Below are 21605 nucleotides of genomic sequence, written 5' to 3' on the forward strand. Positions count from 1 at the left end.
GTACAAAACACTTGAGGAAAACGACGTTATTGTTTGAAGTGTGTGCACTGTTATACAACAGAAGTTGGGACTGTATGAGTCTCACTTGGAGTTGCTGTGACTTGATTCTACAGAGCTCACTGCACTGCATATGTGACCAATCACAGTGTTTTGAACATGCCCAGCATTTACCTTCTACCTTCACTAGATTTTACGGGAACCAGGCTATTTATCCGAACTTTTCGCCAAGTTGTGTGAAGCTGCCGTGGTTGTATACAGGGACGTCAGAAGGTATTTTAGTGTGGTACGGTCAGCCATCTGAAGTACAATTTACTCGTGCGGGAGGAGTGGCTGAGCCGAAAATGTTGGGAATTTAGATCCCAGATCAGTGTATTGTATTGACTCACAGGGTACCTGGGGCAAAACGTGGTACCGTCAATACCGTAGTGACTGTACCGTGTGCGACGTCCCTGATATATCAGGCAAGTTTAGTGCCAGGGGCGTTGGAAAGTAGTCCGCGTTGGCTCGGCAATGCAGAGGTCCTCCACAGGAATGTTAAATAAAAAAATCGATTTGGCCCAAATAGCCCATAGTTTATTGTTTCGAAATCGCAAGCTTACAATTATCGGTACGGCTTTGGCCGCACCTGCTGCACCGGTTCCAACACACCTCAATACAGATAGCCGGGAGCTACTATGAATATACCCTGGACTATCCCCCCCCCCTCCCCCCTCCCCCGATGAGGATGATAATTTGGGAATTGCAGTTAAAGGGGAAGTTAAGGCAAAAATTAAAATTTCACCAGTTGTAGTCTTCGGGGTGCTGAGTCGAATGGTCTTGGTCCGAGAAAGCTGAGACGCTCCCTTCCTACTTGAATCCCAATCGAACTCGCGCACTTCCACCGAAACTGGGTGACTGCGCCCTACTAGATGGGGATTTGTATGCAAAATGTCACTAAAAGCGCCATTTCGTTCTTATAAAAGCACGGATGACCGCGATTGGCCCATATGTTGTAGTCTTTTGGACGCTGAGTCGACTGGTTTTGGTCCGAAAAGGCTGCGATGCAGCGTTCCTCCTTTATTCCCAATCGAACATGGTTGAACAAGTGGTCACGTGCTCCTGGGTGCCCAAATCACCTGGTCACCACGCCAGCACCGGCCCAGCAGGCGACAACTTTCACACCAAGGTTCAACTCGAGTTCAACTCGAGTGACAGGACTGCACCCAAAAAAGGTCAAACAGGCTAGTAAGTTGTACCCTGCAGGCACGGTGACCAAGTGACTGGTGTACGCAGAAGCACGTGACCACTTGTTCAACCATGTTCGATTGGGAATAAAGGAGGAACGCTGCATCGCAGCCTTTTCGGACCAAAACCAGTCGACTCAGCGTCCAAAAGACTACAACATATGGGCCAATCGCGGTCATCCGTGCTTTTATAAGAACGAAATGGCGCTTTTAGTGACATTTTGCATACAAATCCCCATCTAGTAGGGCGCAGTCACCCAGTTTCGGTGGAAGTGCGCGAGTTCGATTGGGATTCAAGTAGGAAGGGAGCGTCTCAGCTTCCTCGGACCAAGACCATTCGACTCAGCACCCCGAAGACTACAACTGGTGAAATTTTAATTTTTGCCTTAACTTCCCCTTTAAGTATTAGGAAATTAGAGGCCACATGCCTCGTACTGCTAATTCTCCGTGAAGTCCAAATTTGAAATTGCAAAAATTGCAGTGAAGATATGATATATCTTCACTGCAATTCCTTTACCAAACTATTGTGTTCTGGTTACTAAGATTAATGGACCTGTCCACAAAGTGCATGTCATGTGAGTATCTGCTCTATGTTCTACCTGTATTGTTCATTCTGTACTAGCTGATGTAGAGGTGAACATTGCTATTAATATCTCGGATTGTGACCCGGCGGTTTCAAACTTCACAGTCAAGGTGGACCTGCAAGGAGACAAACGGGGGGACATAAAAGACTTTTGGTTTGACTACAGTATCTACCCTTTCCGTAACAAGACACGGTTTACAGTACAGAATCCTGTCAGCATCTTGGCCTGCACGGCTAACACCACTGTAAATCTGACTCACAATGCAAGCAATATCACACTTCACAACGGCACCATTGTTGTCAAAGTAAGTTGTCTTCTCATTGTGACTTATTTACATCAGCTAGCCCTGGATCTGTCCCCTCGCTGAGTACCAGCATGGCTGCAGAGATTCCGTGATGAGAGAGTGAGAAAGAGAGAGAAAGAGAGAGAGAGAGAGAGAGAGAGAGAGAGAGAGAGAGAGAGAGAGAGAGAGAGAGAGAGAGAGAGAGAGAGAGAGAGAGAGAGAGAGAGAGAGAGAGAGAGAGAGAGAGAGAGAGAGAGAGAGAGAGAGAGAGAGAGAGAGAGAGAGAGAGAGAGAGAGAGAGAGAGAGAGAGAGAGAGAGAGAGAGAGAGAGAGAGAGAGAGAGAGAGAGAGAGAGAGAGAGAGAGAGAGAGAGAGAGAGAGAGAGAGAGAGAGAGAGAGAGAGAGAGAGAGAGAGAGAGAGAGAGAGAGAGAGAGAGAGAGGGGAGAGAGAGAGAGAGAGAGAGAGATCATAGTAGAGATAGAGATAGAGAGAGTGTGTGTGCGTGTGTGTGTGTGTGTGTGTGTGTGTGTGTGTGTGTGTGTGTGTGTGTGTGTGTGTGTGTGGAGAGAGAGAGAGAGAGAGAGAGAGAGAGAGAGAGCGGACGAGGAGGACAGAGAGAGAGAGAGAGAGAGAGAGAGAGCGGACGAGGAGGACAGAGAGAGAGAGAGAGAGTGAGAGAGAGAGAAAGAGAGGGTGAGAAGATGAGAGTGTGAGAGGGAGAGGCAGAGCATGGGAGAGAGAAGGAAATAGAGCAAAAGAGATAGCTCGATAAAGCTTGAATGGACTGCACACAGCACACTTAGATTGCGTCTCTGTCTTCTCAATTGAATTTCCAGGCTGGCATTAACTTTAAAGGGAGCATATACTTCAGCACTACACTGGGAGTAGTCAATTTAGGTAAGTATTTCCCGTTAGAGAACCCATTCGTCTTCTGCATGTGTGTGTGCGTGTGTGTGTTTGTGTGTGTTTTGTGTGTGTGTATGTGTGTGTGTGTGTGTGTGTGTGTGTGCTTGCCCATATGGTGCAGTGGTATGTGTAGTCGATTTCCAATCGAGATGTTGCGGGTTCATTTCCTGACGATTGTGGTTGCACATGTTTTTCTTCTCTTTCTCATTCTCCTTGCTCTTCTTTCATTCTCCTGCGTGGGTACCAACAGCCAGTGCATGTCGGAGTATGTGGTGTGATGTGTGTGTGGGAAAAAATGAAAAAAAACAAAAAAGTAGGGATTCACTAGGCAGAAAAAGCCACTTCATAGCTGTGTGGGGTAGACCAGGCTAAATAGTGGCGGTCAATTCTTCAGCCTTGCAAACTGTTGAATGGCACAATCCCAGCACAAGTTGCTATGGCTTCTGCTGTAGCATCGCTATCATCGCTTCCAGCGATGGGCGTCAAATGGTCCAACGGTCAAATAGTGTGTGTGTGTGTGTGTGTGTGTGTGTGTGTGTGTGTGTGTGTGTGTGTGTGTGTGTGTGTGTGTGTGTGTGTGTGTGTGTGTGTGTGTGTGTGTGTGTGTGTGTGTGTGTACTTGTGCGTTTTGTGTGCACGTGTGTGAAGTAACCTGATGCAACACTGTGCAATGTATTTGGGTAATTCCAGAAGCAGGAACACCGAGGTGGCAGCATTTAACAGTACAACTACCGTATCATCACCATTATAAGCCCCGCGCTTATATTTTTTCAACCAGTCCGGACCCCGGGCTTATATTATAGACTGGGTTTCTACAAGAGACTGGGCTTATAATTTTTCAACCACCTGGTACATGCACATTGCTTATTATTTTTCATTATATCAGTGGCACAAAGTTTCCCAGCAGGTACCGGGACTGCAGTTGTGTGCTTCCTGGTACACTGAGTGAGTCTGAACTTTAGATCTCGGGGATCACAGACTTTTACCACAGGAATCACCATGTGTTTATGTGATGTGTGGCGTCAAACATGCATGGACATGATCCATACAGTTCTCCATTATAAGCCCTGCGCTTATATTGGAGACTGCGCTTGTATATCTTCGAAGCCCTCTTGGAGTGCGCTTATAATAATTATAATAGAGACTGGGCTTCTACAAGAGACTGACTGCGCTTGTAATAGAGATAATACGGTATTCAGTATTCATTCATTTCACCAGGTCTAAGGAACTTTCCCACCTCTTCAAGTTATATGAACAAAAGATCATTCTGTACACATTTATTAGACTGCAACGAAAGATAAAGAAGAAGAGGTGTTCTGGAAGTGTTGCATTGAAATTAATGAAGTCATCCATATTTTAAATTTTTAATATGCACGATGTTAAAGAAAAAATTCAGCTCAGAAGGAATCCTAAATTGCTGTGTAGTTTGGTTTTAGCTCACTCTTGCCCTCCTACATATTGCTTTTGTCTTCTTGTTGTTTTTGTCGTCGTCATCGCCGCTGCGTCATCCTGATCATTGTCGCTGTCGTGGCCGCCACTGTTGTCATGGCCACCGCTGTCATGGACACCGCTGTTGTCATGGCCACCTCTGTTGTCGTGGCGATTGTCGTTGTCACTGCCGCCGGCCCTTGGTGTTGTGCTCGTTGTGATTGGCATGGTCATCGGCGTCATCGTCGTGGACATGGCCACTATCCGTGAATCACGGCACTGCTGCTTGGAATCTGATGTCCCTGCTTCAACTAGTCTGCCACAATGCTAAGAATATTAGTAAGAAAGACAACAATGATACTAAAAATGGAACCAACAATTATACTAAAAATGGAATCTGGAAAATACCCACAGCAATCACGGTCCCAATAGGTGCAGGACTGGTCATTAGCGTTGTCTATCTCTTATATAAGAGGTAAGTGATCACTTCTTATCGCTAGCCTTGGTCCCATGTCTGTTTTCTAATGCTCAAACAAAGTATCAGCTTATATTTGCGTTGGGAAACACAACTAGCTAGGAGAAGTTTTGCCCATGCCAGGCCAACCCCGTGCCTGATTTTGCCAGGGTGGCAGGGTATAACTGTGTTGAATTACATTAATTCCATCGACTTCTTTTTTGCGCCGCTGCCTGGCCAACTGCCGTCAGTTCACTTGGTTGTAGATCTTGTTGAGGAGCTCACCTGGTTTAAAAAACTTGTTCCACAGCAAGGTGACTATCCAGGAAGCCCGGCATCTTTTCTTTGCTAGCCATTGGCATTGCGACAAGGTGTTCTTGGCAATGGACATGCAGCACTTCAACAAAAATGATTTGCTCGCTTATCACGCAGTATGACAATACGGGGCCGATGATTGCTAGCAATGCCTCACCACTCATTGCCCCCCCCCCCCCCCCTCTCCCCTCACCAGATACTTGAAACCTTTGTCTGGACACAGTGATTTTGGAAAAAAGGTCAATTGCTGTTGAATGTAGCCATGACAGGCTATACAATGTTATGTGTGTAACAACAACAGTTCTAACCTCCCAAAAATGTGCAACTATGCACATGGGTGTCTGATCTTCAAACTCTCAACAGGTGGTCCACATCTGCTGCAAGTACGTAACGTATTTGCCAGAGTATAATGCGCACCTGAGCCTAATACCTGAGATAGCACATCTAAAGTGTGCCCTATGCTCCGGCAGATACGGAATTGTGTGTTTTGTGCTACATAAATCAGGGCCAGTGGACCATCAATCTGGATCTCAAAGAGGTTTAATTAACTTGTCTACGCCAGGGACCGGAGTGATATTTTATCACTCTATTTTTTAAATATTTTAATATGCCCTGGACACATGCAATGGGAATGCATCTCCACATGATGTGAGTTCTCACCGCCAACAAACTCCCATATGTGTTACCTTCCTGAGCTGCAGACTGCTCAGCCCAGCCACGGTGCATTGCATTAACCCTTAATGGACCGGATAAATGTACGGAGACTCAATTTGACCTCAACTCACCTAGTTCTTCCGTGTTCCGTATTCTCCGAATCATAACTTTGGTCTCCGGCTTTGGACAAGTTTTACAATCTCGGGCTTCCTTAACATGAACATCACCAACAATCCAGCATTCACCGTTGACGGGCTCCCGTAAGAAGACCATAGGTCTGTGGGAAACACCCTAGTAAAATAAAAGTTAATAATAATAATAATACTACCTCCGACAAGCGAAACTTGGCTCGTTTTTTTTGATTTTTTTGGGTTTGTACCACAAGTTACTTCACAAGGCAGTGTGTGTGTGTGTGTGTGTGTGAAGTACGCTATGACCTACTTGTAGTTACTGTTGTACCCTCCATGCAACCGGGTGCAGGAAGCCATGCGACGAGCTGGTGAGTGGCACATGGCTCGACTAGTCAGAAGCAGGCCAGTCTCTCGTGTACCAGCACAACAGTGCGCGCGCGAGCCGCGCGTCCATTCTGCGAAGGAGAATCGTCGTGATTTCGCGTTTCAATGCAAGACCAAGGAGTTCTCTCTCTCTCTCTCTCTCTCTCTCTTCACTTGATCACTCAGCCAGCACAGAGTCCATACGTCCATGCCAAATAATCCTAGCGTCTTTCAATAGCCTTCAGAGCCATGCGTCTCTGGTGGCTAAGGAAAAGCGCCAGGAATTGCTGCCTGCAATTTTGGACAATTGGCGAGAATACCCGGCAAAAAAGTTTCAGTCCAGGCGCGTGTGGAGGTGTTGCACAGTTCTTACCACGTCAACCTGGATAGTGGCGGCAGAAATGTCGAGGGTCGACACCGTGGCTCAAGCACAGGAGCGACATCGAGATTTCCAGAGCGATCACAACAGAGATACTTGCGGCAACTGAATCCGCTCTAGTCGCGCTTTCGTCTCAAAACAGGGACAATTCCTCTCCAGAAGAAACTGCGATCTCTGAATCAGAGGAGAGTGATTCAGCCTAACGGAGGTTTCTAATGTCCTTGTTGAGCAATACAAAGTTGTATTTTGGTGAGTCAATCATTAGTCCTGATTGTCAAGTGTGAGTTATTTCGAGTTATTTGAAGTAAAAAACGCGCCAAGTTTCGCTTGTCGGAGGTATTAATAATAACTGCTGCAGGGTCGAGATGCCGTTCGCAAGTGAAGGCCAAGCTCTTGCGAAAGGCTGTGCCCAGTGCACGCCCTGGTGTTTGCCATCATGGTTTTGCCGGGACCATGTAGGCCTGAAGTCGTGTCCTCCTCCGAGGCGGGATTTCATTCTAAACCCCTATACACGTACATGGTCTAACAGTTTGTTGTGTAGCCTCTTTTACCGGCAAAAACTAACACAATGGAGTGAAATGTAATACAAAACTGGAGAAGAAATCAGGAAAATGCGTGTGTAAAATAAAGATTTTCAAACGCAAACCCCAAAAACCATGGTCCAACAGCCAACACCTAGTGTGTAACAGTGTGAACATTTAAAATATGTTATGACTTGACTTATGGCATGATTGCTCGTGCGCTTGTTGGCAGGAGAGTAGACAAGCGTAAGCTGCGGGAAGCGATGAAACTGCAGACGTCACTCCGGTCCGACTACGATATGCCTTTTGACTTGGAAGGTAGGACCACGACTCAGCTGAGTGGCGGTTGTTGTTACCGGTATATATATAATTTTTTATTCAATCTGCGGACAGCATGTTGTTTCGTTCTTTGTGAACTCATCAGCGCAGCACAGAGGAAATGAGAGTTTTAATTATATTACTAAGGCAATCCACGCAGACTAGAAGTCTTTTTACAGGGTACCCTAGGTACGTGTGTTCAAAACAGCTGTATGACGAAAACGGAAGCTGCACACAATGTCACCATGTTTTGCAAAAGGAGCTGCATAGAAGCATGTTAAAGGGGAAGTTAAGCCTATAATCAAATTTTCACCAGTTGTAGTCTTCGGGGTGTTGAGTCGAATGGTCTTGGTACGATGAAGCTGAGACACTCCCTTCCTCCTTTACTCCCAATCGAACTCGCGCGCTTCCACCGAAACTGGGTGACTGCACCCTACTGGATGGGGATTTGTATGCGAAATGTCGTTCTTATAAAGCACGGATGACCGTGATTATAATTATGTTGTAGTCTTTTGGACGCTGAGTCGACTGGTTTTGGTCCGAAAAGGCTGCGATGTAAGGTTCGGCCCTTATTCCCAATCGAACATGGCTGAACAAGCGGTCATGTGCTCGTGCGTACACCAGTCACCTGGTCACCGTGCCTGCAGGCTACAACTTACAGCATGTTTGGGCGAGTTTCTGTCACTCGAGTTGAACCTTTGAACCTTTGAGTTGAACCTAAGTCCTTGGTGTGAAAGTTGTCGGCTGCTGGCTCAGTGACCAAGTGACTGGTGTATGCAAGACCACGTAACCGCTTGTTCAACCATGTTCAATTGGGAATGAGGGCCGAACGCTGCAACGCAGTCTTTCGGACGAAAATCAGTCGACTCAGCGTCCAAAAGACTACAACATATGGGCCAATCGCGGTCATCCGAGCTTTTATAAGAACGAGATGGCGCTTTTAGTGACATTTTGCATACAAATACTCATCTAGTAGGGCGCAGTCACCCAGTTTCGGTGGAAGTGCGCGAGTTCGATTGGGAATAAAGGAGGAAGGGAGCGCCTCAGCTTCCTCGGACCAACACCATTCGACTCAGCACCCCGATCACTACAACTGGTGAAATTTTGATTTTAGGCTTAACTTCCCCTTTAAATACGGTGCTCCGTTGACGATAGCGCGGTTTATAGATCAGGATGTGAGTATGCATGTGTATGGTGTGCTGTGCCTGCACAGCAGGGTGGATTCCGATGCCCAGTTGCAGATGTTTGTACGGTGCGCACACGTGTGTGTGTGTGTATATGGGTGGGTGTATATGGGTGTGTGCATGCATGTTCGTGTGCGCTAGTGATGTAACGAATAATCGATTGTTCAAATTTCCTCGATCTCGTGGACCTCAATGAATAATCGATCGGATAAAATCTAAGTCGAAGGTTTGAAAATTCGAATGTTTGCGGTCAGGCGAAGTCCGTGCGCTGCATACAGCGCACACGCGCTACTCTAGATCTCTCGAGTTGAATGCATAAACTTTGTACTGCGTTGCAGACAACGACTAGACTACTCGGTAGACCATGGTATATTTACTGTGACTCGAGTCTGAGCGCTTGTGTTGTGTGGTTGCTACATGTACACTTGTTGTGGAATAGTAGAATAATCGTTCGTTCGTTTGAGTGGTATTCGCTAGATAATTTGTTCGTAACATTCATGGTTCGTTACATCACTAATGTTTGTGTGTGTGTGTATGTTTGTGTGTGTGTATGTGTGTGTGTGTGTATGTGTGTGTGTGTGCGTGCCTTGCAGCCTAGGTAGTAGGTCGGATGTGCATGCATAATTTATATACTATTCAAAAAATTCTTACCGTTTTATTAGTTTCATGGAAGTGTTAAGGAAAAGGAATCGGCAAAATACATTGACTGTCATCACGAGGACTAGAACCATTTTTCCTTTGTTATGGGAACTGTGTATTGAACCTTGAGAGGGGGCGGGGCAGTGGGGTTCCTGCAGATGCGCAAACCTCGGTCTGACTGAGCCGCAGAATTTAATTATTTTCATGGGGAAATTCTAGGCCTACACGAGTGTTTCCATTCCTGTGGTGTGTGTGTGTGTGTGTGTGTGTGTGTGTTCACGTGCTGCAGGCTATGATGAAGATCCTACCTGGGAGCTGGTGGCGGACAGCATCGAGCTGGTGGAGGAGATAGGAGAGGGCGCCTTTGGCAAGGTCTTCAAGGGAATTCTCTCCACTGTGGAGGACGGCGACCTAACTGTGGCAGTGAAGGTAAGGCACACTTACTAGAGGTGGTGTGAGTTGCGCCGAATAGTACGAGAACTGTTGAGGAACCTAGCAAATGCCACCTAGATGTGCAAGAGCCTGCTGACATTGCCAAGATACAGCCTGAGCTTTGTAGACAGAATGAGTTTGCTAGGAAGCTAGTGCTATTTTTGACTTCCCACCTCCCTGTTATAGTACCTACTAAAGAGTTTCAATTCCGTTCCGCGATTGTTTGCCTGCTGAGATGCTTGATCTAATACTTGGAAAAGTATCCCAGATTGGTAAGTTCATTTTCCCGAGGATTATCACACAAGTGCAAAATCCAGAATCCGGGCAGAGCAAAAACACACAATATTTGTTGAAGCCATTCTTAAGGAGTTGCCTGGTCATCATTTCCACCCTTATCAAAATTCAGTCTCCTCACTCGGCTCTCCTTCTCGTCTAACACCTAAGTATTTTTTGTACTTGCATTTCATGACTTTGTGTTGTGGCCAATGGATCATTGTTTCTTCCCGGGCATGATTGGTTAGCTGCCTCTCTGAGTTCCCAAGTCGTCAACGATGTGTACATTGCTGCCCTTTTCAAATGCACGTTGCAGACACTGACACAGTGTGAGAACGTAGCGGAGAGGAACGCGTTCCTGATGGAAGCCTCCATAATGAAGTAAGTTGCCTTGTACGCAGATGAGCTCCGTGTACTACAGCGATGGTGCTGTTGTTTTCTTAACACACAGTTTGGCATGGAGCTCATGTTACTTTTTGGCTTGTTCCTTGAAAAATTCGGACGCAGAAAAAACAAAGTTCACAGACCCATATTTATGTATTTCATCCATGCAATACTGCACAAATGCTCTGCACTGTTGCGAAATTGTCGCTCTGGCACATGAAATGATGGTATCGTCAGTCCAAGCGGGGCTTTCAATATCCCTGGTAATGCTGTTTAACTGTTGTGTCTTGCATAGGAAATTTGACTCGCCCTACGTGATGAAGCTGATGGGCCTGGTAACGACTACTGCCAAGCCACTAGTAGTGATGGAGTACATGGAAGTGGGCGACCTCCGTGCCTATCTGATCATGTGCAGACCAGAGGTAAGGAATGATCACACACAGTTGTACCCACGTGCACCCACGTCATCACGACGCCGCATGCGCACAGGGTTACATGCACATAAAGCAGCGGTGTAGCTGGTCCCCTGTTCAGGGGGGGGGGGGGGAGGGGTGCACGGCCGCATACATGTATATGTAGGATGGCCGGTGCATGTCATTCATGGTCAGTATGTGCATGCTGAACCAAGGTGGAAAATTTGGGGGGGGTACATGTGTCCGCCCTCCCCCTATGCGGGCTACGCGCCTGCACAGGTACGCTCCAAAAGGCACAGAACAAAGTTTGAGGAGCTTGTTGCAACTCCGAAAAATAGTGTTCCACTGGACCATGCTCAGCTCTCTTTGCTACCGAAAGGGAACCTCTTCAAAGATACGCGTGTATATTGTGCCTCAGATGCTCTGCAAACACTGATCCCGGCTTTGGTCTCGGTTGGCGTCCATTTCCCACCCTTTGCCACCACTGCACCCGCACACAGCAGCGCGGCGGAAATCACTCACAAGTGTTGTAATCCAAACACGCATAAGAAGAAATTTGCGTTGACATGAACGAAAACACCTGGCAGGAGAATAGTGTCTTGTACAGGACATTTACTTTGCATTATTAGCCCGAAAATCTGAAAACAGGGAACCATTCCCTGGTTGTACTGAAGCATTCGTGTTAAGACTTAGCTGGTTCAACCCGGTATATCAACCGTCTTCGCATTGATGACTACAAAGAGAATCATAACCACGAACCGTACATTAAAGCCGAAGTTCATTAGTCTGAGAGAGAGATGCCAATGGGAACAGTATGAAGAAAAAAATGGCTATTACCACCAGGACTCGAACTGTCTTCATTGAGTTACTCTACCATTCTGTCTTCCTTCTCATTGTTTTCTCCCAACCCTCCATCCCTGTAACAGAATAACATATTCACGACCTTGTCATTGAGCATTTGTGCTCGTTTGGATTTGCGAATTCGAATAATGTATACAAACAAACTGGGGACCTTTGCTTGAGGCCAGCATGCTCTTTAAAATGCTTGCTACTTGAGTCCTTACTGGGAATCTCCGGAAAGCCAAACAATAACTACTGCAAGTCTGCAAATCTTCAGCCCATTCGAATTTCGGCCTTCCAGGGCTAAAACGCATTTTGGCCGCATTGAATCTTCGGCTTTTACTGCTGCTGCCTGTATTCACTGTCACACTGAACCTTGAAAAGCAAAATTCCGGCCGAAACAAATCTTCGACCAAATATGCCCAGGCCGAAAAAAACCGAAAATAAATATGCGCCGAATATTTGTTGACTTACAATATGTAACGTGTATTGCGGAGAATCTGTTTGAGTCCTTCCATTGTACCACTGGCTGGCACACTTTCATTGCCAAAGTAGCATTTCATGTTCGTGATTAACAAGAATTTTTTGACTGCCGTTAACCCTGGGTTTCTGCTGGCAATTTGTCACCATCAGGAGCAGCAGTTCTTCAACAGGGCAGCCTCCTCCGCGCATGACGTGCCGTCCGTGGAACTGTTTGCAACGTGGGCTACGCAACTAGCAAGAGGGATGGTTCACCTCAATGAGAAGCACTTTGTGCATCGGTAGGTAGTAGCCTAGCATACATTGTATATGAGACAATTGATGTTACGACTACTTTGTTGTCGTTCCCTAGTGATCACTCTGAGCTTTAAAAGCCTGTTCCGATGCTTGCGTTTGGATGCTGTAAATCTTACCAAGCTTCGAACTGCATTGAAGGGGTGTAGCTGGTCCCTTTTAGGGGTGGGGGGGGGGGGGAGGGGGGGGCACAGCCGCACATGTGTAGGATGGCTGGTGCATGCTATTCATAGTCATTATGTGCATGCAGAACCTATTGAATTTTGGGGGGGGGGGGGGGTGCACGTGCCCCATGCGGGCTAGGAACCTGTGCATGCCATTTGAGCTGCCAGTTGACGTTAACCTGAAGCACATCTTCAATCCAACTCTCTGATCTTCTAAGTCCTAGGCCATATCATTGGATAGGGTCAGAGTGGTATTGATTCTAGGCTTACTTGCTTCTTCTTGCCGTGCAGGGACCTAGCTGCTCGCAACTGCATGTTGGCATCCGACTTAAGCCTAAAGATCGGAGGTAAACAATGTGCTGCTGTGGCTGAATGTGACCATGCCTGAGTTCAGTGAAGAGCCAGGAAGACCTTGGCAAAGTGATATTGGTATAACGCAGTTAGCGGTACCATTCGGCCTTTCAAGAATAGAGTGATATTGATCCAATCATAATGAACTTTCCTATTAGACTGTGCACTCTCTATCCTTAATGACTGTATACATGTACATATCAAGTAGCTCTTCCAGGGCAACACCATGGACATGAACATTAATTTTATTCCCGTGGCTATGCCCAACACTGCACGAATAGTAGCGTTCACCCGTGAAATACGACCGAGAACCAGCTTCGCAAAATGATCATTATGACGATGGCAGGCATAGAGAAGGGAGCTGCGCTAGCTCTCTTGTTGCACAACATGTAATAGTTATGTGTCTGCTGAGAGGATTTTCATAGAGCATGCTGCGCACAGCACACTTGAACAGTGTGCACTCTGTCCAAGCGAATGCTAAATGTTTTTTTAGTCCTGTCCCCTGTGAGATCTATTCACTATCCTCTGCCTTGCCCGCTAGATTTTGGCTTGACACGGGACATCTACGAATCGGACTACTACCGCAAACTTGGACGAGGTATGTTATACTGTCTACACCATATTTATCAACCATAAGTACAGCTGCAGTGGTGTCTTCAACTTCATTTTACACAGGTGCAAGGCATTGTAAAACACAAGTTGAAAAATTACCTTTATTTCCTTTGCAGAGAGTAAAAGAAACATTTATAGTTATGCGCAACCCAGTTTAAGACCCAAACGTTTTTGTTCCCTTTACTTCAAAAGGTTTTTCTCAAGGTTTGGAGACTCCACTGTAGCCAATACTTGATGATGGGCCTTGCCCGAAAATTTGAGCAATGTATATCAATTGCAGTGTAGCCTAGAGACCGTTAGAGAGAGAGTGTGTACAAGGTGTGTGTACAGGATATATGGATACTTGAAAAGGTAGGTATAGTATTCTAGTTTACTACATCAAATGAACATTCAAGAATGCCTTTCCACCACAGACCATTAGCCTGGCTCCTACAAGAGATGAAGAGTTTTATGAATAACGAGTTATCGTACTTTCCGGAGTATAAGCCGCACCCAGATATTTGTTCACGAAATACACACAGCTACCCTGTTTATCACCATTAATTTGACCATCGAAACATAACCCGCACCGACTTTCTTGGGTGAATTACTGTTCTTTGAAGTGCGGCCTATACTCTGTACAATATGGTAGGCACAAACAGAAAAGAAGGAAACAAAATTTAGATTAGATCCGAACAGAGAAGACAAACAAGCACAAGACAATTATTTGGAGTTCAGAATGTAGTCAAGAGTTTCAAAATTGGATTTAAGACTTGCTGTGCTTGACCATATTTGTGTGCAAAGGTGCCCTGCCTGTGCGCTGGATGGGACCGGAGAGTCTTCGTGATGGTGTGTATGTCACAGCTTCAGACGTTTGGTGAGTTTCACGGTCCTCTGATGTAGGCATGCGTTGCATCTCTATGACTGTGTTGGAAGAGGCCAAGCAGTCGACAAATTCAGGCCTGGAGCCAGTTCCTGAATGTTAAATCAGTGCCCTATGCCCAATTTCAGTTTCATAGCCAGACATGTTGGGAATGGCCAATTTATACTTCAACATAGCATAAACCATTGCACAATGGAAATTCCATAAACGCTGGAATTACTAAAATCTGGTACAACCATGGCCATACGACTACATGTATCTGCCATATCAATGGTGCCTGCCCTGCTGCCATTTCCACCGCTTGAACCAGAGCCGTGTCTTAAAACAAACTACCTTTTGCACTGAAATGAAGTGCTAGCCACATGGATAAGACGGAAACAGAAGTGGTTAGCACAGCACGGAAGACAGGTTGTTCCCCCTGTGTTATTATCATCATTTCAGCACAATGCATATGCCCTCTTTGATCCAGACCGCACCATAACCACTTAGCAGCATGAGTCCTAATTGGATCTTGATCTTGTTGAGGATGCATTGGCCTCACCCAACAAAACACATCGACTATTTCTTCCATTTCTACATAAGCCAGATGATAAGGCATGAAAGTATACCTGTACCAGCAAAGACTCTGAGATGATATGAGAAGGAGCGTGAGAATGCAGCAGCTCATGGTTAGGCATGGGGCATGTAGGGGTTACTTATGCTGTGGATCTGAGAATCATCGGGTAGCAAATAATACGCACTCACCATTTTTGTCCGCACGCACACACAGCTGCCACGTTCATCTACTGCTACCATTTTCAGATCCACTGCGTACGTTCACACTACTCGCGTTATGCATAACCGCGAGCTGCAGCAAAAAGGTGTTCAAGATAGTCAAGAGCCTGAAGTGTGCCCTTCTTATCAGTGTTCTAGCATTCTTGTCTCCTGGGAAATAATTTATTTTGCTGCCCGATGTTGTGCTTATCCCACACGCACACACAGCTGCCGCATTCATCTACCCCTGCCATTTTCAGATCCACTGCTGCTAGTGCATACGTTCACGCTACACACGTTATGCATAACCGCGAGCTGCAGCAAAAAGGGGTTCAAGATAGTCAAAATCCTGAAGTGTGCCCTTCTTATCAGTGTTCTAGCATTCTTGTCTCCTGGGAAATAATTTCTTTTGCTGCGCGATGTTGTGCTTATCTGCTGCCCGATGTTGTGCTTATCTGCTGCCCGATGTTGTGCTTAGGTCGTACGGTATTGTTCTGTGGGAGATGGCCACGCTCGGGGATCAGCCGTACCAGGGAAAGAGTCACGAAGAGGTGATAACGTTCGTGAAAAATGGCGGCCACATGGATGCGCCCATCGTGTTGCATCCCTACCCAGACAGCCTGTGAGTGTTGGTCGTGTATGATTTACGTACCGCACAGTACCAGTACAGGTTTGATAATCAGACCTGCTAGGTAGAGCGCATGTGACTCTAGCACATACCAGCAACATACCCTTACACCGATGACGTACATGCATAACCATACATAACCATACATACCATGCATCCTAGTGAAGCAGCGGCGAAGGTCCTACACGAGAAGTCTAAAACATAACAACCACGCACTCACAAGCAAGGAGAGTTCCAAGTTCTTTAACCTGACCGGTTTCTGTGACATGAGTCACTTCATCAGAGGAATGAGGATAAATGACAATATGGAACTCAATCTAACCAGCGAACTGGACAGACAGGCGTTGAGCACTGTCTAGTAATTAGCGCGAAAAAAGAAATTTAGCGATTTTAGCCCGAAAGAAAGCGTGAACAAAACACGGGGTTGCTTGCGAGGCGAAAAAACAAACACGAGGTGGAGTGCAAGGCATGGAGGTAAAAAATACCTATACCCATCGTGAATGTGGTTTCCTAAAACATAAGTTAGCGCGAAAAGAATTTTGCAGGGTGCGTTGAAGGCTGAGGAGGCCAGGGTGATAGTCAGTAACAAAAACTGTGGGGCAAGAGGCAGAAGCTTGCACAGAGCTAGCTGGAGGTATGAGTTGACAGCTAGCTGGGGTATCACTGAACGCATCGTGGAGAAACCTAGGAGGGTAACCACGCTTGCGAAGCCTGGTCCAGAAAGCATCACGTATAGCGAGCAGGGAGGTGATCTCACTGTTTGTGTGGTTATAGCGCAGCAATTCAGCTCTAATAAAAGCTCTGAAACATGAGCGGGGGTGGTCGGACGTAAATGGGATGTACAAATAAGCGTTCCTGGGCTTTTGGAAAGTACTGAATGTGAATGTGGATTTATCATTAATAGAGATGATCAAATCAAGAAACTCAATACTTTTACAGGGGTCTGACCACGTAAGTCTGATGGCGTCAAGCTTTGCGTACATGTGCCGTTTGACGGCAGGCAGATTGCTCAGTCTTTTGATGATTAGGAGAAGATCATCAACGTATCGACCGAAGAACTTTATGGTGTTACGGAAGACTGAGAGTGATGTACGCTCATGGACGAAGAGGAAAATATTTGCAACATTAGCCGCCATGGGTGTACCCATGGCCATGCCATTCTGTTGGTGATACACCAAACCATCATGCTCGAAAAAATTATTTCTTAGCACAAAAGAAGAAAGATCAATGAGCAAGTCTTTCATGGGGTGATTATTTTCGTCGAGGAACACGTGCAGGGCATTGGTCGTGTCTTTCCACGACATACATGTGTAAAGACTTTCGACGTCTGCAGTCAAAAGGGAGCAGTCACTCAAGTCAGCGTTCGACGGAGTGATCAAACTCTTTACAACATCGTTAGTAGAAGTAAACACAGTGCTTGCTGATTTCATGAGACTCTTTATGGTAGTCGACATAGCGAGAGGCTGGGGTTGTGCAGTAGCCCTGACACGACACAATGGGCCTGCCTTTAACTCCACAGGGCCCAAGGGGCTTGTGGATTTTGGGAATGAGCCGAAACTTGGCTGGCTTGAAAGGGAAATTCGCAAGTAGGGCTTTTGCGTCTCGCCTGGTGACATTATGGCTGGGAATGATCCTGGTTAGCTCCGTTTCGATGGCCTCGACTTCTGGATTGAGGGCAGTGTCCCGGCCAACGGGGCAAACAATGCGGTATGTTGAGGTGTCCGCGAGCTGTCGGGCGGCTTCGGCGGCAAATTCATCGGAATTCGGGATAGCTGTACCCAGATTTTTGTCTGCGTCACGGACAATGATACGTGGATCCTGTCGCAGTGACAGAACAATATCCTGCTGGGCTCTGGTGGTGTTTCGACGTCGTGGCTTGCAGGCTTCGCGCAAGGCGGTCGCCTCCGACCGGAGCTCAAATAGTGAAGCAGCGGCGAAGGTCCTACACGAGAAGTCTAAAACATAACAACCACGCACTCACAAGCAAGGAGAGTTCCAAGTTCTTTAACCTGACCGGTTTCTGTGACATGAGTCACTTCATCAGAGGAATGAGGATAAATGACAATATGGAACTCAATATAACCAGCGAACTGGACAGACAGGCGTTGAGCACTGTCGAATAATTAGCGCGAAAAGCAATTTAGCGATTTTAGCGCGAAAGAAGGCGTGAACAAAACACGGGGTTGCTCGCGAGGCGAAAAAACAAACACGAGTTTGAGTGCAAGGCATGGAGGTAAGAAATACCTATACCCATCGTGAATGTGGTTTCCTAAAACATAAGTTAGCGCGAAAAGAATTTTGCAGGGTGCGTTGAAGGCTGAGGAGGCCAGGGTGATAGTCAGTAACAAAAACTGTGGGGCAAGAGGCAGAAGCTTGCACAGAGCTAGCTGGAGGTATGAGTTGACAGCTAGCTGGGGTATCACTGAACGCATCGTGGAGAAACCTAGGAGGGTAACCACGCTTGCGAAGCGATCCAGAAAGCATCACGTATAGCGAGCAGGGAGGTGATCTCACTGTTTGTGTGGTTATAGCGCAGCAATTCAGCTTTCATAAAAGCTCTGAAACATGAGCGGGGGTGGTCGGACGTATATAACCATAACCATACAGAACCATGCATACCATGCACCCATGCATACCCCATGCATTCCATACCAGTCATGCATTCCCCTGCATTACAGTGCATGACCATGCAATCATGCATATTATCAAGAGTAGATAAACAAGAGTGTGCAACTCGCGGGTGGGTTGGCCCACGGCGGAATTTTTTGTTGACATAATCTTTTCGACGACGCACGCGCTGCGAGCCTTTTGGAGAGTTTTCCCTCGTGCACTTGGCTCGGCTTTACACTACAAGGTCGGTGCCCAGCACGTGCTCTCACACTGCTCTGCGGCAAAGCCGCGTTTCTCTGAAAAAAGGTGACGTAAACAAAAAATTCCGCCGTGCGGGGTATCTGCAGATTGTGTAGGAGAGATCCGGAGTTGCACACTCTTGTTTATCTACTCTTGATATTATCATGCATATCCCTGCATTACAGTGCATAACCATGCCATCATGCATATTGTCATGCATTCCCATGCATCCATGCATCGCCGATACCCCTGCAACACAAACATGTATGTTCGCGGATGGAGCCTCTAAAAATTGAGCTTTTATTCAAAACATGCTGTATGAAGAAGCACAGAATACTTCGCAAGGGCACAACATTTTATCAGGAAAGCTACCAGTGTAGCAGTAACCAACTACTGAAAAAAAGATCCTCGATGCACTGTACTGTGGGCCCAGTACATACTTGTGAGGATAGTGGACAAGCAAGTGCAGACCTTTTGGAAGCAAGATATAATTGGCCACTACGAACGGGCGAACTGAACTGGAGATTTGCGTGCTCTCCCAGAAAGGAAAGAGACGCAAATTTGAGTATTCGGGGTATATGCTGCACTGGTTTTGAACATCATCAGCATGCATGCCAGATTTTGTCTGTACTGGTCGTCTTTCATCAGGTAGTTCCCCCTTTCTCGCGCTCTCTCGCTCTCCCTTTCTCTCTCACTCACTCACTCACTCACTCTCTCTCTCTCTCTCTCTCTCTCTCTCTTTCTCTCCCCCTCTCCCCTCTTTCTCGGACTGGTCTGCACACTTTTGTAAAATTGTATGTGTGTGTTTATGTGTGCTCTAATAATGCAAGGTATGAAGTCATGCAGAAGTGCTGGGCGTTTGTTCCCGCCGACAGGCCTGGGTTTGAAGTGATACTGGAGATGCTGGAAGACAAGAGTAACGAAGCGCAACAACGCCCGGTTTCAGTTGAAGTGTGAACTCCATACTGATAGCTCCTTTCACCGAAAATGTCAGAAGTATCCCTGTGAAAATGCAGCAAATATCTCGTTTCATTGCTGCTTGAGAGCAGAATTTCAACTGTCATTTAAGATTTTCCCACTTTTATATTTCCCTTGAGGACAAAGCATCTATGCCTGCTGACTTGTGTGTTTGGCACACAACGTTGTGGGCTACCATTGCCCGGTCCCTGCGAATGCACACAATAACATTATTTATTAAACTGATACTTTTAAATTGCTATCTGATACGCCACACAGGAAAACAAAACAGTTTCAGACTTAGTGCATGTATATTAGTTTCGTGACACATTTAATTCTGCACCTTTGCACCAGATTCAAAGCACATTGTGGGGCAATGTTAATTGAGCCTACACAACTACGAGTCGTACATGTACTTTTGTGAAAATTCACCTCACTTTTTGAATCTCTATCAGACTAAAATCGCTTCACAATTCCTCTAATTTTTGCCCAGAGTAAAGCGCTTCCACATTGCATCATCGTGTTGACCAATGTCAAACGGAGGATACGTGCTCAATCTGTGGAGAACAGACTACAACAGATGTAGTACTGTTCATACTACATGTACCAGCTCCCAGGCTTATCTAATCTCGCTACTACATGCTCATAGTAACTGTTTGCACTTACATGTGCATTTTAATAATAGCTGTTTTAAAAACGGGTTTGAGCGAGATTTTTGGCTTGATTTACACTTCAATAAGCTACATGTATACGGTATTTCAACCTCTTCTAATTGTCTGCAAACTCCAACGCAGCCACTTACACATTAAGCAAACTTCATTTCTCAACTCCAAAAACGGTCTCTTCACTGCGATTCAAACTAAAGTTAAAGATTCACATAATCATTACACCAAATTTTCGGGCCCAGCCCAGCATCAGGGTAATGAATTCCACCTCCACCACATGAATCATTGATGAGACTTTTAAATGGTCGAACCAGCGCTGTATGGGGGGGGGGGGGGTGGGGATTTTGTCAGTATCTTCAACTACTTGGAGTCATGTTCTGTGTTGCTGGTATGATGAGGTCGCAGGTCGGGGCCAGTGAGAGCATTACATGTGGTGGAGGTGGAATTACTTTATGGACAAACAGGCCGAAAGCTGCTGCTTTGCTGCTTACCCTTGGCTTTAGTACCATTTATACTTTGTCATGTACCTCTTAGTCTTTTGTATAACTGCGGCGCATGGGGGCTCACGGCAGCACAAGCAGAATCGCTTAACGTTTTCCACCGGAAGCAGCTCCGACGGCTCATTGGCATAGTCTACCCAGCCAGGATGTCAAATACTGAGCTGTATGAGAGGTGCAACACGGAACCACTATCTGACATCGTGGACAGGAGAAGATGGCAGCTAACCGGCCATATTCTCCGTATGGACAGGGATGCGCCGCCATGGATCGCGCTGACGGGCTATTTTGCGGGAGATGCCAAGGCTGGGCGTGGACGTCCAAGGACATCCATTGCGACGCGCATCACAAGCGACTTACAGAGGAGGAACATCGACTTGAAGCGCAGCAGTCAGCTGGGGAATGTGAGGGCCATCGCTCTGGACAAGCTTACATGGAGAAATCTGGCCGACAATCCATGATCTGGCGTCACAGGTCATCAGTGCGCCGTGTTAATAATTACCTTGATAATGGAATTTGATCATAGGAGATAGGACAGAAGCGGAACGTATAATTATACCCACATAATTATATTATTACGCGTGCTGTGGTATTATTATTATTATTATTCTTAGTCTTACAGAACAGAACAACAAGGACAATCAAGGCTTGTTGTTTGCTGCTACACTCTGCCTCCGCGGTGTTGAGCACTGTCACGTGTCAGCACACAGCGGCACCGGCCGGGTACATCCTCCGGTACGCGGTGTACCAAAAACCAATCTGGATTT

At 46.4% G+C, this 21605-nt stretch overlaps 1 protein-coding gene across 1 annotated transcript; it reads left to right on the plus strand.

Moving 5' to 3' along the window:
- Window positions 1-1845: 1845 nt before the first annotated feature.
- Window positions 1846-19918, plus strand: LOC135823295 (dual specificity protein kinase splB-like; the record flags this gene model as incomplete). Its single annotated transcript, XM_065336155.1, is given in 13 exon segments — window positions 1846-2111; window positions 2928-2988; window positions 4741-4900; window positions 7475-7560; window positions 9673-9812; window positions 10405-10469; window positions 10768-10894; window positions 12359-12486; window positions 12955-13010; window positions 13556-13612; window positions 14410-14482; window positions 15720-15863; window positions 19550-19918. Coding segments are annotated over 13 exon segments (1490 nt in total), but the record flags the coding sequence as incomplete, so codon positions are not given.
- Between the last annotated feature and the right edge of the window lie 1687 nt (window positions 19919-21605).

This window comes from Sycon ciliatum, chromosome 8 (genome assembly GCF_964019385.1).
Source record: "Sycon ciliatum chromosome 8, ocSycCili1.1, whole genome shotgun sequence".
NCBI lineage: Eukaryota > Metazoa > Porifera > Calcarea > Leucosolenida > Sycettidae > Sycon > Sycon ciliatum.